This window comes from Triticum aestivum, chromosome 7D, assembly GCF_018294505.1.
Source record: "Triticum aestivum cultivar Chinese Spring chromosome 7D, IWGSC CS RefSeq v2.1, whole genome shotgun sequence".
In the NCBI taxonomy this organism is placed as follows: Eukaryota; Viridiplantae; Streptophyta; class Magnoliopsida; order Poales; family Poaceae; genus Triticum; species Triticum aestivum.
This window is the reverse complement of record NC_057814.1, coordinates 469,690,078-469,706,819: the sequence shown is the minus strand read 5'-3', so window position 1 is coordinate 469,706,819 and position 16,742 is coordinate 469,690,078. Positions and strand designations below refer to the sequence as shown.

The 16,742-nt window shown below is 44.5% G+C and overlaps 1 protein-coding gene across 1 annotated transcript; it reads right to left on the bottom strand.

Annotated features, from left to right (window-relative positions):
• Positions 1–9,100: 9,100 nt before the first annotated feature.
• On the bottom strand, positions 9,101–9,744 carry LOC123163740 (uncharacterized). Its single transcript, XM_044581097.1, has one exon. The coding sequence runs from the start codon at positions 9,634–9,636 to the stop codon at positions 9,280–9,282; it is 357 nt and encodes a 118-aa protein (XP_044437032.1). The 5' UTR covers positions 9,637–9,744; the 3' UTR covers positions 9,101–9,279.
• Positions 9,745–16,742: the final 6,998 nt, after the last annotated feature.

Below are 16,742 nucleotides of genomic sequence, written 5' to 3'. Positions count from 1 at the left end.
AACTCTGCATCTTTTGGCTTCAATATTATGAATATGTGTATCACTACTATTGAGATTCAACAAAAATAGACCACTCTTCAAGGGTGATGACCATAAAAGATATTACTCATATAAATAGAACAACCATTATTCTCTGATTTAAATGAATAACCGTCTCGCATCAAACAAGATCCAGATATAATGTTCATGCTTAACGCTGGCACCAAATAACAAGTATTTAGGTCTAAAACTAATCCCGAAGGTAGATGTAGAGGTAGCGTGCCGACCGCGATCACATCGACTTTGGAACCATTTCCCACGCGCACCATCACCTCGTCCTTAGCCAATCTTCGCTTAATCTGTAGCCCCTGTTTCGAGTTCCAAATATTAGCAACAGAACCAGTATCAAATATCCAGGTGCTACTGCAAGCATTACTAAGGTACACATCAATAACATGTATATCACATATACATTTGTTCACCTTGCCATCCTTCTTATCCGCCAAATAGTTGGGGCAGTTCCGCTTCCAGTGACCAGTCTGCTTGCAGTAGAAGCACTCAGTCTCAGGCTTAGGTCCAGACTTGGGTTTCTTCTCCTGAACAGCAACTTGCTTGCTGTTCTTCTTGAAGTTCCCCTTCTTCTTCCCTTTGCCCTTTTTCTTGAAACTAGTGGTCTTATTGACCATCAACACTTGATGCTCCTTTTTGATTTCTACCTCCGCAGCCTTTAGCATTGCGAAGAGCTCGGGAATCGTCTTATCCATCCCTTGCATGTTATAGTTCATCACGAAGCTCTTGTAGCTTGGTGGCAGTGATTGAAGAATTCTGTCAATGACGCTATCATCCGGAAGATTAACTCCCAGTTGAATCAAGTGATTGTTATACCCCAGACATTTTGAGTATATGCTCACTGACAGGACTATTCTCTTCCATCTTACAGCTGTAGAATTTATTGGAGACTTCATATCTCTCAATCCGGGCATTTGCTTGAAATATTAACTTCAACTCCTGGAACATGTCATATGCTCCATGACGTTCAAAACGTCGTTGAAGACCCGGTTCTAAGCCGTAAAGCATGGCACACTGAACTATCGAGTAGTCATCGGCTTTGCTCTGCCAGACGTTCATAACATCTGGTGTTGCTCCTGCAGCAGGCCTGGCACCCAACGGTGCTTCCAGGACGTAATTCTTCTGTGCAACAATGAGGATAATCCTCAAGTTACGGACCCAGTCCATGTAATTGCTACCATCATCTTTCAACTTTGCTTTCTCAAGGAACACATTAAAATTCAACGGAACAACAGCACGGGCCATCTATCTACAATCAACATACACAAGCAAGATACTATCCGGTACTAAGTTCATGATAAATTCAAGTTCAATTAATCATATTACTTAAGAACTCCCACTTAGATAGACATCCCTCTAATCCTCTAAGTGATCACGTGATCCATATCAACTAAACCATGTCCAATCATCACGTGAGATGGAGTAGTTTCAACGGTGAACATCACTATGTTGATCATGTCTACTATATGATTCACGCTCGACCTTTCGGTCTCCGTGTTCCGAGGCCATATCTGTTATATGCTAGGCTCGTCAAGTTTAACCTGAGTATTCCGCGTGTGCAACTGTTTTGCACCCGTTGTATTTGAACGTAGAGCCTATCACACCTGATCATCACGTGGTATCTCAGCACGAAGAACTTTCGCAACGGTGCATACTCAGGGAGAACACTTATACTTTGATAATTTAGTGAGGAATCATCTTATAATGCTACCGTCAATCAAAGCAAGATAAGATGCATAAAAAGATAAACATCACATGCAATCAATATAAGTGATATGATATGGCCATCATCATCTTGTGCTTGTGATCTCCATCTCCGAAGCACCGTCATGATCACCATCGTCACCGGAGCGACACCTTGATCTCCATCGTAGCATCGTTGTCGTCTCACCAATCTTATGCTTCTACGACTATCGCTACCGCTTAGTGATAAAGTAAAGCATTATACAGGACGATTGCATTGCATACAATAAAGCGACAACCATATGGCTCCTGCCAGTTGCCGATAACTCGGTTACAAAACATGATCATCTCATACAATAAAATTTAGCATCATGTCTTGACCATATCACATCACAACATGCCCTGCAAAAACAAGTTAGACGTCCTCTACTTTGTTGTTGCAAGTTTTACGTGGCTGCTACGGGCTTAGCAAGAACCGTTCTTACCTACGCATCAAAACCACAACGATAGTTTGTCAAGTTGGTGCTGTTTTAACCTTCGCAAGGACCGGGCGTAGCCACACTCGGTTCAACTAAAGTTGGAGAAACTGACACCCGCCAGCCACCTCTGTGTAAAGCATGTCGGAAGAATCAGTCTCGCGTAAGCGTACACGTAATGTCGGTCCGGGCCGCTTCATCCAACAATACCGCCGAACCAAAGTATGACATGCTGGTAAGCAGTATGACTTATATCGCCCACAACTCACTTGTGTTCTACTCGTGCATATGACATCTACGCATAAAACCTGGCTCGGATGCCACTGTTGGGGAACGTAGTAATTTCAAAAACATTCCTACGCACACGCAAGATCATGGTGATGCATAGCAACGAGAGGGGAGAGTGTTGTCCGCGTACCCTCGTAGACCGAAAGCGGAAGCGTTAACACAACGCGGTTGATGTAGTCGTACGTCTTCACGATCTGACCGATCAAGTACCGAACGTACGGCACCTCCGAGTTCAGCACACGTTCAGCTCGATGACGTCCCTCGAACTCCGATCCAGCCGAGTGTTGAGGGAGAGTTTCGTCAGCACGACGGCGTGGTGACGATGATGATGTTCTACCGACGCAGGGCTTCGCCTAAGCACCGCTACGATATTATCGAGGTGTATTATGGTGGAGGGGGGCACCGCACACGGCTAAGAGATCAATGATCAATTGTGTGTCCATGGGGTGCCCCCTGCCCCCGTATATAAAGGATCAAAGGGGGGAGGTGCGGCCAGCCTTGGGGCGCGCCAGGAGGAGTCCTACTCCTGGCTTAAATGAATAATCGTATTGCAATAAACATGATCTCATCGTATTCATGCTCAACGCAAACACCAGATAACATTTATTTTAGGTTCAAGACTAATCCTGAAGGTAGAGGGAGTGTGCGATGGTGATCGTATCAATCTTGGAATCACTTCCAACACACATCAGCACTTCTCTCTTAACTAATTTTTGTTCATTCTGCAACTCCTGTTTCGAGTTACTAATCTTAACAACTAAACCGGCATCAAATACCCAGGGGCTACTATGAACACTAGTAAAGTACACATCAATAACCTGTATATCAAATATACCTTTGTTCACTTTGCCATCCTTCTTATCCGCCAAGTATCTGGGGCAGTTCCACTTCAAGTGACCATTTCCTTTGTAGTAGAAGCACTCAGTTTCAGGCTTGGGTCTAGCTTTGGGCTTCTTCGCGGGAGCGACAACTTGCTTGCCATTCTTCTTGAAGTTCCCTTTCTTTCCCTTTACCTTTTCTTGAAACTAGTGGTCTTGTTAACCATCAACACTTGATACTTTTTCTTGATTTCTACCTTCGTCGATTTCAGCATCGCGAAGAGCTTGGGAATCGTTTTCGTTATCCCTTGCATACTATAGTTCATCGCGAAGTTCTAGTAACTTGGTGATGGTGACAAGAGAACTCTTTCAATCACTATCTTATCTGGAAGATTAACTCCCACTTGATTCAAGCGATTGTAGTACCCAGACATTCTGAGCACATCCTCACTAGCTGAGCAATTCTCCTCCATCATGTAGGCAAAGTATTTGTCAGAGGTCTCATACCTCTTAACACGGGCATGAGTCTAAAAAATCATTTTCAGCTCTTGGAACATCTCATATGCTCCATGGCGTATTTTTGAAGTCCCGGTTCTAAGACGTAAAGAATTGTGCACTAAACTATCAAGTAGTCATCATACCGAGCTTGTCAAACGTTCATAACATCTGCATCTGCTCCTGCAATAGGTCTGTCACCTAGCAGTGCATCAAGGACATAATTCTTCTTTGCAGCAATGAGGATAATCCTTAGATCACGGACCCAGACTGCATCATTGCTACTATTATCTTTCAACTTAGTTTTCTCTAGGAAGATATCAAAAATAAAACAGGAGAGCTATACGCGAGCTATTGATCTACAACATAGATATGCTAATACTATCAGGACTAAGTTCATGATAAATTAAGTTCAATTAATCATATTACTTAAGAACTCCCACTTAGATAGACATCCCTCGAGTCATCTAAATGATCACGTGATCCATATCAACTAAACCATGTCCGATCATCACGTGAGATGGAGTAGTTTTCAATGGTGAACATCTCTATGTTGGTCATATCCACTATATGATTCATGTTCTGCCTTTCGGTCTCTAGTGTTCCGAGGCCATGTATGTACATGCTAGGCTCGTCAAGTTTAAACCGAGTATTCCGCATGTGCAAAACTGTCTTGCACCCATTGTATGTGAACTAGAGCTTATCACACCCGATCATCACGTGGTGTCTCAGCAAGACGAATTGTCGCAACGGTGCATACCCAGGGAGAACACTTATACCTTGAAATTTTAGTAAGGGATCATCTTATAATGCTACCGCCGTACTAAGCAAAGTAAGATGCATAAATGATAAACATAACATGCAATCAAAATATGTGACCTGATATGGCCATCATCATCTTGTGCCTTCGATCTCCATCTCCAAAGCACCATCATGATCTCCGTCGTCACCAGCTTGACACCTTGATCTCCATCGTAGTGTCGTTGTCGTCTTGCCAACTATTGCTTCTACAACTATCCCTAACACATAGTGATAAAGTAAATCAATTACATGGCGATTGCATTTCATACAATAAAGCGACAACCATAAGGCTCCTGGCAGTTGCCGATAACTTTACAAAACATGATCATCTCATACAACAACATATATCACATCAAAACATGCCCTGCAAAAAAAAGTTAGACGTCCTCTACTTTGTTGTTGCAAGTTTTACGTGGCTGCTATGGGCTTCTTCTAAGAACCGTTCTTACCTACGCATCAAAACCACAACGGTGTTTCGTCAAGTTTGCTGTTTTAACCTTCAACAAGGATCGGCCGTAGTCAAATTCGATTCAACTAAAGTAGGAGAAACAGACACCCGCTATCCATCTTTATGCAAAACTAGTTGCATGTCTATCGGTGGAACCGGTCTCATGAACGTGGTCATGTAAGGTTGGTCCGGGCCGCTTCATCCAACAATACCGCCGAATCAAAATAAGACGTTGGTGGTAAGCAGTATGACTATCACCGCCCACAACTCTTTGTATTATACTCGTGCATATCATCTATGCATAGACCTGGCTCTGATGCCACGATTGGGAAACGTAGCATGCAATTTCAAAATTTTCATACGCTCACGCAAGATCTATCTAGGAGATGCATATAAACGAGAGGGGGAGAGTGTGTCCACGTACTCTCGTAGACCGAAAGTGGAAGTGTTTGACAACGCGGTTGATGTAGTCAAACTTCTTCTTGTTCTGATCGATAGGTTGATGTAGTCGAACTTCTTCTCATTCCGACCGATCAAGTACCGAACGTACGGCACCTCCGAGTTCTGCACACGTTCATCTCGATGACGTCCCTCGAACTCTTGATCCAGCAAAGTGTCGAGGGAGAGTTCTGTTAGCACGATGGCGTGGTGACGGTGATGGTGAAGTGATCCGTGCAGGGCTTCGCCTAAGCACTACGTGAATATGACCGGAGCCGTAAACTGTGGAGGGGGGCGCCGCACACGGCTAACAATGTTTGTTGTGTGTTATAGCAGTGCCCCCCCCTACATATATATAGGTTGGAGGGGAGGAGAGGCAGCCAAGGGGGCGTCCCAAGTAGGAGGAATCCTACTTGGGGTCCTCCCAATTCGGCCTCCCCCCTTTCCTATTCCTATTCGGAGTAGGAAGGGAAGAGGGGGAAGGGGGAATCCTTTTCCCTTTTTCCTTTCCTTCTTTCCTTTTCCTTCTCCAATTTGGCCAGCCCATATGGGGGCGCACCAGCCCCTTAGTGGCTGGTGTGTTTCCCCTCTTGGCCCATTAGGCCCATATAGCTTGCCGGGGGTTGCCCGGAACCCCTTCCGGTGACCCGATACATACCCGGTACCCCCAGAACACTTCCGGTGTCCGAATACTATCGTCCTATATATGAATCTTTAGCTCTCAGCCATTTCGAGACTCCTCATCATGTCCGTGATCTCATCCGGGACTCCGAACAACATTCGGTCACCAAATCACATAACTCGTATAATACAAAATCGTCATCAAACGTTAAGCGTGCGGACCCTACGGGTTCGAGAACTATGTAGACATGACCGAGAAACCTCTCTGGTCAATAACCAATAGCGGAACCTGGATGCTCATATTGGTTCGTACATATTCTACGAAGATCTTTGTCGGTCAAACCGTAATTACAACATACGATATTCCCTTTGTCATCAGTATGTTACTTGCCTGAGATTCGATCATCGGTATCATCATACCTAGTTCAATCTCATTACCGGCAAGTCTCTTTACTCGTTCCGTAATGCATCATCCCGCAACTAATTCATTTGTCACATTGCTTGCAAGGCTTATCATGATGTGCATTACCGAGAGGGCCCAGAGATACCTCTCCGATACTCGGAGTGACAAATCCTAATCTCGATCTATGCCAACCCACAAACACCTTCGGAGATACCTGTAGAGCATCTTTATAATCATCCAGTTACGTTGTGATGTTTGATAGCACACAAGGTATTCCTCCGGTATCCAGAAGTTGCATAATCTCATATTCAAAGGAATATGTATAAGTCATGAAGAAAGCAATAGCAATAAAACTTAACGATCAACATGCTAAGCTAACGGATGGGTCTTGTCCATCACATCATTCTCCTAATGATGTGATCCCGTTCATCAAATGACAACACATGTCTATGGTTAGGAAACTTAACCATCTTTGATTAACGAGCTAGTCTAGTAGAGGCTTACTAGGGACACTGTGTTTTTGTCTATGTATCCACACATGTATCAAGTTTTCGGTTAATACAATTCTAGCATGAATAATAAACATTTATCATGATATATGGAAAAATAAATAACAACTTCATTATTGCCTCTAGGGCATATTTCCTTCAATCCGGTGGCTTCTGTCAACGAATCGTATTGGCATGGTTGCGGGATGCATCCATACGGCTTCTTTGTGGGTTTTGGTGGTTCTCACTCCGATCAATTTGCATTCGGCAATGAGATGCAATCTATGGACGACAGCTTGACACAGAGGGTATGGTTGTGCAACAACGACGAAGGGATTTCTAGCCCAGTGCATGTAGCTGATGTGATCGCGAAAAGTGGTGGTGACAGCACATGGTTGGATTCGATTTGGTGGTGCTCCTTGAGTACCAGGTTTTGAGTTCTAGGGTGAAAACCCTAAGCTTGACTCGAGTTGGTTTTATCTGGCAATGACAATGTTTTTACATCGTTACCTTTTTGAAGGCGTTGCTTGGATATGCTTGAACTTATTCTTTAGGGCGAAAACTTAGAATCTGGCCTTTGTTGGTTGGATAAGGTGACGACGACACTTGAGCATCATTCCCTTTCTAAAGATGTTATCATTGAAGAACCTTTCTTGGTGTCCTTGGTGAGTCAAAACATGGCTGATTTGGATATGGTCATTACTGTAGTTTGTCAATTGATGTTTCGATCCCTTTGTTTCTTTTTTTCCTCGCTTAGGCATAGACTTGGTCTTATAGCACTTTGCTCTTTGCCAACATATTTATTTGTGTGTGTTCTCAGTGTTATATGTGTACATTCTACCTATGTGGAGGCCGGCCATGTGTTCATTGTGTTTGTATCCTTGCAGCTTCATTTTAAGTCAATAACATTTATGCTTTGTCGAAGAAAAACAATGCCACAAAAGATTTTCACCTTAAAATCATGCTAAGATATAACCATTAGGAGTGGCCTAAGCGTACCATGGTTAGTTTCTCCCGCAAATCAACATGTAGTCCTATCTCTCAAAGTCAAAAGCATTTTTGATGACCAACTTGAAAATGAAGCGGCGGTTGCTGTTCTGGTGCATTGGTCCTATGGGACCTTAACACGACGACTTCTCGACCCGTCTACTACAACAAGTTGTGCCTGGCTCCGTCGAAGGAGGGGCAATGATGGCGGTGCGCCTTCGGCTTGCTTCAGTACTTGTAGTCGTCGCTAGGTGATCTATGAATCTAGTTTTTATTATTTTTTACTAGCAAAAGGGCCCGTGTGTTGCAATGGGAGAAAAAAATACCACACTCTTTTAATTTACAAAAAATGGTCTATAATATGAGTATTTGTAGTTACGGCCCAAATAAAGATTGTCTTTACCTACAAAAGCGCAAGTTCAAGATTCCACATGTCTTCTATTTAAACAAGGCTTGCATGTAGATTTAATACGTACATGAAAGAAAGACGTATAATACACTGTTGATTAAGATTCACCCTAGATAGTGTTTTTTTAAATGGTTAACAGGTAAAATAACATTATATTCATAATATATATTTTCCTAATCAAATTCCATAAACTTAAAAAACATTTGATATGTAATGCGGGTTTAATGTCAAAAATATCAAGGGGTTTTCTATAAAATAGCATGACGGACTAAGAATATCTATTTTTTTTATTAGTAGGTATAGATATTCGTTGTACTATCATGATTGAAGATAAATAGATTAAAAAATTCGAAAAAAAGGAGCGGCAGTTGGGCTGTAAGCTTCAGGCGAAACCCTGGACGAACATGAGAGCATCATGGATGCTCTTAGCCTACCATGTTTTTTAATATTGTGCCTTGCAACTAACCTGCTCGTCTATCAAATAGGTTGGTTTATTTACAACTGTCCAGGCTAGATGAACATTCCAGACAAACGAGAGCAAGTTTATAGTACTCTCTCCGTCTACGTTTTTTGACATTAATATAGTATCAAAAAATGTTTACATTATGGGACAGAGGGAGTGCATTTTAAAGAACAGGCAAGCATCCATTGGTTGCATACTAGTAAGTGTGTATGCATGGTCAAGACAGTCTTGCAGTTACCCTTCTTTTTTGCAACCTTCCACTTGTGTTCTTACTAAAAAGTGAGGAAAAACACCACGCCAGAGCTCAGAAAAGGAAGATTGCGACCGTACTCACGTTCTGACACCTCTTGGATCACGGCAAGGATCACCAGGCAGAAAAGAGAATAAGCCGACTGATCTGCCCTTCGGTGGGTTCACCAAATGCCGTCCACCACCTGGGTGCACTTGCCCTTGAGCCACCTCACGCCGTTCTTGAGCGACACCTTCATCTTCCCCTCCACGCCGTACACCCTGTACCCGGCCACCCTCCTCTTCCTCCGCAGCTCCGCCGGGGCGCTACGGAAGCTGCCGCTCCACGACCTCGCCTTCGAGCCGGCCGCCGCTGCCGACGTCGAGGAAGAAGCTGTAGTACAAGGAGGCCAGCTGGTGGTGCCCGCTGCCTTCTTGGGTGTGGCGTAGGAGGCACTGTAGCACCTCAGCTCGGTGACGGCGCCGGCCGGGGTGGTGGTGGTGCTGCTGCTCTTCTCTGAGTAGGACCTTGACCTCTCCATGGACGTATGGGCGGCGCGCTTGCCTGACGACTCTGTGGTGGCAAGAATGGAGTGGCAGCGGAGATGAGTGCGGCTAGCTCTTCAACTTGTAGGAGGAGAGGATGCCGGGAGTTTGCCTTTTCGATCTGGTTGTACTCTGTACCGCCAAAAGCTGTGAGTTGTGAGCGGAAGTTGAATTATTAGCGGCTTTTAATGTGCGCAATGTCACACAAGCACGTGGCATATCAAATCATGAAAGAAAAAAAATAGTGAGCTAAGTATAGCGTTGCTATATCGTTTTGCAACATAGTTATGAGGACCATTACTCCTCCACAAATGGTCGAAACAAAAATGATTACTCTCACGGCATGATCGTGCTCAATTTTTTTGCCCCCGCAAGAACCCAATTTCTCGCTTCACATTTTATCGAGGCGACCACCCCATTGGGCATGGCCGACTTGCCTTGGAAAACCCTCTTGTTCCTTTCTCTCCAAATCTCCCAGACCACCAACAACAATAGTAAGGCCATCGCCTTACGACTATGGTCCGTGCGTAGAACCGTCCTCTCCCACCACTCGTCGACGGATAGCAAACCGGGCCAAGCATCGATCTCCAGCTCGTGCATACCCAGCCAAAGTTTAATCTGGTGCCATACCCTGAGGGAGAACCTACACATGAATAGCAGGTGTGCCGCAGTCTCAAGCTCTCTCTTACAAAGTTGGCAAACGTTACAGTTTGGCGACCCTCTCTTCTATAGCCTATCCGCTGTCCACACTCTGTTCTTGATTACCAGTCAAGCGAAAAATTTGCATTTAGGAGGTGCCCAGTTATCCCACACTAGTGATCTCATGCTAGTGGCGATGACACCTGGGGCTCCCTCTGTGAGGCAAACCCCTTCTTTATCAATGAGATGAGGCAAAGCTTTTGCCTTTGTTTAAAAAAATATATATCATTTTGCAAGAGCTCCAGTGCTACAACTATACAACGATCTAATCATGGATAATGGTGTAGTCTTCGGACAGGACCTCCTCCATCAAAGGCTGGTGTTTGGTTATCGTCTCTCGGTGCGGTTGTTACCCCTCGATATAACGATTTTATGAAGATTCCCTTTTCCAAAAACTCTATGCTATGTTCAGCGCCACTATGCTATGCTTTCTTTGGCGCCACTATGCTATCTAGTTAGTTACTTTAGATGTAGTAATTTCAGTTGAGTTTGGATGTTATATACTTGTAAGCACAAAGCATATATGTTTTTCCCTCGTGCGAGAGGCGAAGACCCAGGCGACTCTCAGCTTGGGTTTTCTCAGCCTCACGCCGGCGCTGGCGCGGGTCCGCCTTGTCTCCTATGGTCCTAGGACCATGGAGGCGTGGTGGGCCCGACCCTTGCTGATGAGAGGGCTCCGTTTTTAGGTGTTCTTTTTTTAGTTTTATTAGGGTTTATGTCATGCTCAGAAAGACGAGGCGACGACGGCTTTTTGAATATGAAATAAGGTTCTCTCTCACCTAGCCTTCATCCGGTGATGCTTGTAGCGTCATCGGAGGGTGTTTGGAGATGTGTCTCCGACGAATCTCGTTGGGTTGGCGTTTGTCTTGGGTGAATCGGTTGGGATAAGGTTGAATTCTTCTGATATCTGCTGATTATAATTGTGGAAAAGGCATGCTGATGTTAAGTTGGATACTTCTGGAAAATGACACTGGATGTGAGGATGGACTTGGAGAAAGAATAGATAGAGCAATGCTTTTTCTGCATTTTAGGATTTTGAGTGCATTGCTCCAACTTACCGGGCTCTAGCGAGGTACTAGCTATAGTTGTTCCATATTTCGTCCGCTAGACAGCAATGCATGCTAGCAATAGATCGATGCTGCATTTCGAAGGAAGCATCCGTTCATTCAGCACCCTCCTGCTTTTCTGCGTTGGATAAATGCTGCTTTATGGACGAAAGCAACTTGGAGTTTTTTTTGCTGCTTCGCTAGCGGCACGGACCCGAAACTGTGGGTTGGTTGCGAGGACGTACCGTCGGCACCGCGCCTAGCTACACGTCAGAATCCGTTAATGGCTGACAATTAGACCATCCGTGAAATTCGGGCGTACAGTGGACCGCCTCACCTGCTGCATTTTCTTTTTTTTTTTTGAACTGCATTTTCAATTGTCTGATGACCAAGCAATGATTTTGAGATTTTCTGTTGGGTGATTGTATTGATGACTGGGACGCAAAGGCCGGACTTTTTTTTTCTTCAAACAAATTACAATCACATATGATCACACACACATACTCAACCATGTGAACCCAAGCAAGCGCGCACATCCTATCTTTTTGAGCACCTCCGAGATACTGACCCGGCGCAATATCTTGAGATTGACGAAGTCATCACGTATGTCTCGTAGTGGACGGGAACACTTTCTCTCACTGAATGAACATCACTGGAAAGTGTGAAATAAATCCAGAAAAATGCGAGCACTAATGTCAAGTGCAGAACTTGAACATAGTCAACTGGTTACACCACACAGAACCTAACCATATATGAGCTACGCTTAAGTTTGCACTTCGACTTTCAGACTTGATCTACTGAATTTTACCGGTCATTGGTGCATAACTGACATATCTGACAGGCCGACCAGAATGACCCCAGCTCCGGATTCCTCTATGTGCTTGCAGGTATTCGAATTCCGGCCGATGGAGAAATTAAAGAACCTCACCCCTATGATTACATGCCACCGCACCCATCCAACTTTGCCCGCACCCAAAGGAAACAAACAACATCGGAAATTTGATTTTCAAAGTGTTCACAGCTGGAGGTACCCACTGACCTTTGCCATCAACTTTGTGTGAAAAAATGATTTTAGTTGGTAAACCATTATTTACTAACACTAGTAGAAAAATAGGCTTCCATACGCCCCCATTAGTCCCCAAAATAATCGAACCGCGATAAAAGGGGTCTTTAGTCGCGGTTCGGGAGGAGACCCGCGACCAACTATCTGGGCCCAGCGCGCTCGGTCGACAGCTGGCGGACGGGAGGGGCTTTAGTCCCGGTTGGGCTGGCCAACCGAGACTAAAGGTCCCCGAAGGCCTTTAGTCGCGGTTGGCCAGGCCAACCGGGACTAAAGGCCCATCCAGCTGGCGGACGGGAGGGGCTTTAGTCCCCGAAGGCCTTTAGTCGCGGTTGGCCAGGCCAACCGGGACTAAAGGCCCATCCCTATATATAGGACTCAGCTCACTTCACTTCACTCAGCTCACTTCACAATTTTCAGAAGGGGGTGGTGGGTTTGCTTTTGGTTCCTCCTATGCACACAAGGTGTTCGATGAAATGCCCGAGAGCCTGAAACAAACATGATATGAAGTGTCCGAGCCACACTTGAGCTTTCTCATTTATTTTTCCTCCGCGATCGCGGTTAGCAACTTGAACCTTTCATGTGTCATTGATAAAATACGCATGTGTGTAGTTCATTGTTTAATTTGTATTATTTCTAGCTAGTTAGTTTAACAAATGCATGATGGTTAATTATATACTTTATATAATAATAATGCAAATGAATCGGCAATGGATGTACGGTCCCCGACTCTCCGGCGAGTTCACTACGGGTTTGAAAGATTTCCTCGTAGTGGCAAATGCGAACAAGCAGCAAGGTTTTATTATCTGTCCATGTGCTGTCTGTAAGAATCAGAAGGGTTACTCCTCCTCAAGAGACGTTCACATGCACCTGCTTCGGCACGGTTTCATGCCAAGCTATAATTATTGGACCAAGCATGGAGAAAGAGGGGTTAGAATGGAAGAAGATGAAGAAGGGAATGATATCGATGACAACTATCATGATCATTTCGGTGATACTTTCATGGAGGATGATGCTGAAGGTGGGGAAGGGTTAGGTGAAGGTGAAGAAGAGGCACATGATGAGCCCGCTGATGATCTTGGTCGGACCATTGCTGATGCACGGAGACGCTGCGAAACTGACAAGGATAGGGAGAATTTGGATCGCATGTTAGAGGATCACAAAAAGTCGTTGTATCCAGGATGTGATAATAGTCTGAAAAAGCTGGGCTGCACACTGGATTTGCTAAAATGGAAGGCACAGGAAGGTGTAGGTGACTCATCATTTGAAAATTTGCTGAAAATGTTGAAGAATATGTTTCCGAAGAATAACGAGTTGCCCGCCAGTACGTACGAAGCAAAGAAGGTTGTCTGCCCTCTAGGTTTAGAGGTTCTGAAGATACATGCATGCATTAACGACTGCATCCTCTACCGCGGTGAATACGAGAATTTGAATGAATGCCATGTATGCACTGCATTGCGTTATAAGATCAGAGGCGATGACCCTGGTGACGATGTTGAGGGCGAGAAACCCAGGAAGAGGGTTCCCGCCAAGGTGATGTGGTATGCTCCTATAATACCACGGTTGAAACGTCTGTTCATGAACAAAAAGCATGCCAAGTCATTGCGATGGCACAAAGAGGACCGTAAGTCCGACGGGGAGTTGAGACACCCCGCTGATGGAACGCAATGGAGAAAGATCGGCAGAGTGTTCAAAGATTTTGCAGCTGACGCAAGGAACATAAGATTTGGTCTAAGTACTGATGGCATGAATCCTTTTGGCGAGCAGAGCTCCAGCCATAGCACCTGGCCCGTGACTCTATGCATCTACAACCTTCCTCCTTGGTTGTGCATGAAGCGGAATTCATTATGATGCCAGTGCTCATCCAAGGTCCAAAGCAACCCGGGAACGACATCGATGTGTACCTAAGGCCATTAGTTGATGAACTTTTACAGTTGTGGGCCAGACCTGGTGTACGTGTCTGGGATGAGCACAAAGGAGAGGAATTTGACCTACGAGCGTTGCTTTTTGTAACCATCAACGATTGGCCTGCTCTCAGTAACCTTTCGGGACAGACAAATAAGGGATACAATGCATGCACGCACTGCTTACATGAGACTGAAAGTGTACGTTTGGTTAATTGTAAGAAGAACGTGTACCTGGGTCATCGTCGATTTCTTCCCCGAAATCATAACGTAAGAAAGAAAGGCAAGCATTTCAACGGCAAGGCAGATCACCGGCCGAAGCCTGCGGAACGTACTGGTGCTGAGATATTTGATATGGTCAAGGATTTGAAAGTCATCTTTGGAAAGGGTCCTGGCGGACAATCAGTTCCGCGGGGAGTTGACGGGCACGCACCCATGTGGAAGAAGAAATCTATATTTTGAGAGCTAGAATATTGGAAAGTCCTAGATGTCCGCTCTGCAATCGACGTGATGCATGTTACGAAGAATATTTGCGTGAACCTGCTAAGCTTCTTGGGCGTGTATGGGAAGACAAATGATACAAAGGAAGCACGGCAGGACCAGCAACTTTTGAAAGACCCAGATGACCGGCATCCGAAATGGTTTCAAGGTCGTGCCAGCTACGCTCTTACCAAAGAAGAGAAGGTCATTTTTTTGAATGCCTGAGCAGTATGAAGGTCCCGTCTGGCTTCTCGTCGAATATAAAGGGAATAATAAACATGGCGGAGAAAAAGTTCCAAAACCTGAAGTCTCACGACTGCCACGTGATTATGACGCAATTGCTTCCGATTGCTTTGAGGGGGCTCCTACCGGAAAATGTTCGAGTAGCCATTGTGAAGCTATGTGCATTCCTCAATGCAATCTCTCAGAAGGTAATCAATCCAGAAGATCTACCACGGTTACAGAACGATGTGGTCCAATGCCTTGTCAGTTTCGAGTTGGTGTTCCCACCATCCTTCTTCGATATTATGACGCACCTCCTGGTCCACCTAGTCGAAGAGATTTCCATTCTCGGTCCTGTATTTCTACACAATATGTTCCCCTTTGAGAGGTTCATGGGGGTATTAAAGAAATATGTTCGTAACCGTGCTAGGCCAGAAGGAAGCATCGTCAAGGGCTATGGAAATGAGGAGGTAATTGAGTTCTGTATTGACTATGTTCCTGACCTTAAGCCGATTGGTATTCCTCAATCGCGGCACGAGGGGAGACTAAGTGGAAAAGGCAAGATCGGAAGGGAATCCACGATATGTATGGACGGTCATTCTATGACTGAAGCACACCACACAGTTCTGCAAAATTCCAGCTTGGTGGCTCCGTACTTCGAGCAACACAAGAATATTTTACGCTCGGACAACCCGGGGAAGCCTGAATCCTGGATTAGAAAGGCCCACATGGAGACTTTCGGCAGTTGGTTGCGAAAACATTTAATGAATGACAATGATGATGTTGGAGATCAGCTGTACATGTTGGCCAAGAAACCATCTTCGACTATAACGATTTTCCAAGGGTACGAGATAAATGGGAATACATTTTACACCATCGCCCAAGATAAAAAGAGCACCAACCAAAACAGTGGTGTCCGCTTTGATGCAGCAACCGAGAATGGGCGAAAGGTCACATATTATGGTTACATAGAGGAGATATGGGAACTTGACTATGGACCCTCCTTTAAGGTCCCTTTGTTCCGGTGCAAATGGTTCAAGCTAATAGGAGGTGGGGTAAAGGTGGACGAGCAATACGGAATGACAATGGTGGATTTCAACAATCTTGGTTACCTTGACGAACCATTCGTCCTTGCCAAAGATGTCGCTCAGGTTTTTTATTTGAAGGACATGAGTAGCAAACCGAGGAAACGGAAAGATAAGAAAACGATCAGTACATCATGCGATGATCCAAAGCGCCACATTGTTCTTTCAGGGAAAAGAAACATCGTGGGGTGGAGGACAAGACAGACATGTCAGAAGATTATAATATGTTTGGTGAAATTCCGCCCTTCAAAGTGAACACTGACCCAAGCATTAAGTTAAATGATGAGGATGCTCCATGGATACGGCACAATCGTAAGCAAGCAGGGACACAAGGGAAAAATTGATGTGTAATAATTTATTGTATCAAACTTTGTTGAATGGATCATGTGAATTAAAACGTACGATGGCGAATCCGGATGATTTGTATTTGGTCGATGAACTGAATGATGTATCAAACCTTTTGTCAAACCTTCAAGGGATCGATGAACTGATTTTTTTGATATATTATTTTTATTTTCAAGATTTTAAAATGAATTAGTTTTATTTTTCTGATTTTTTTGATGTATTATTTGTATTTTTAAGATTTTAAAATGAATTAGTTTTATT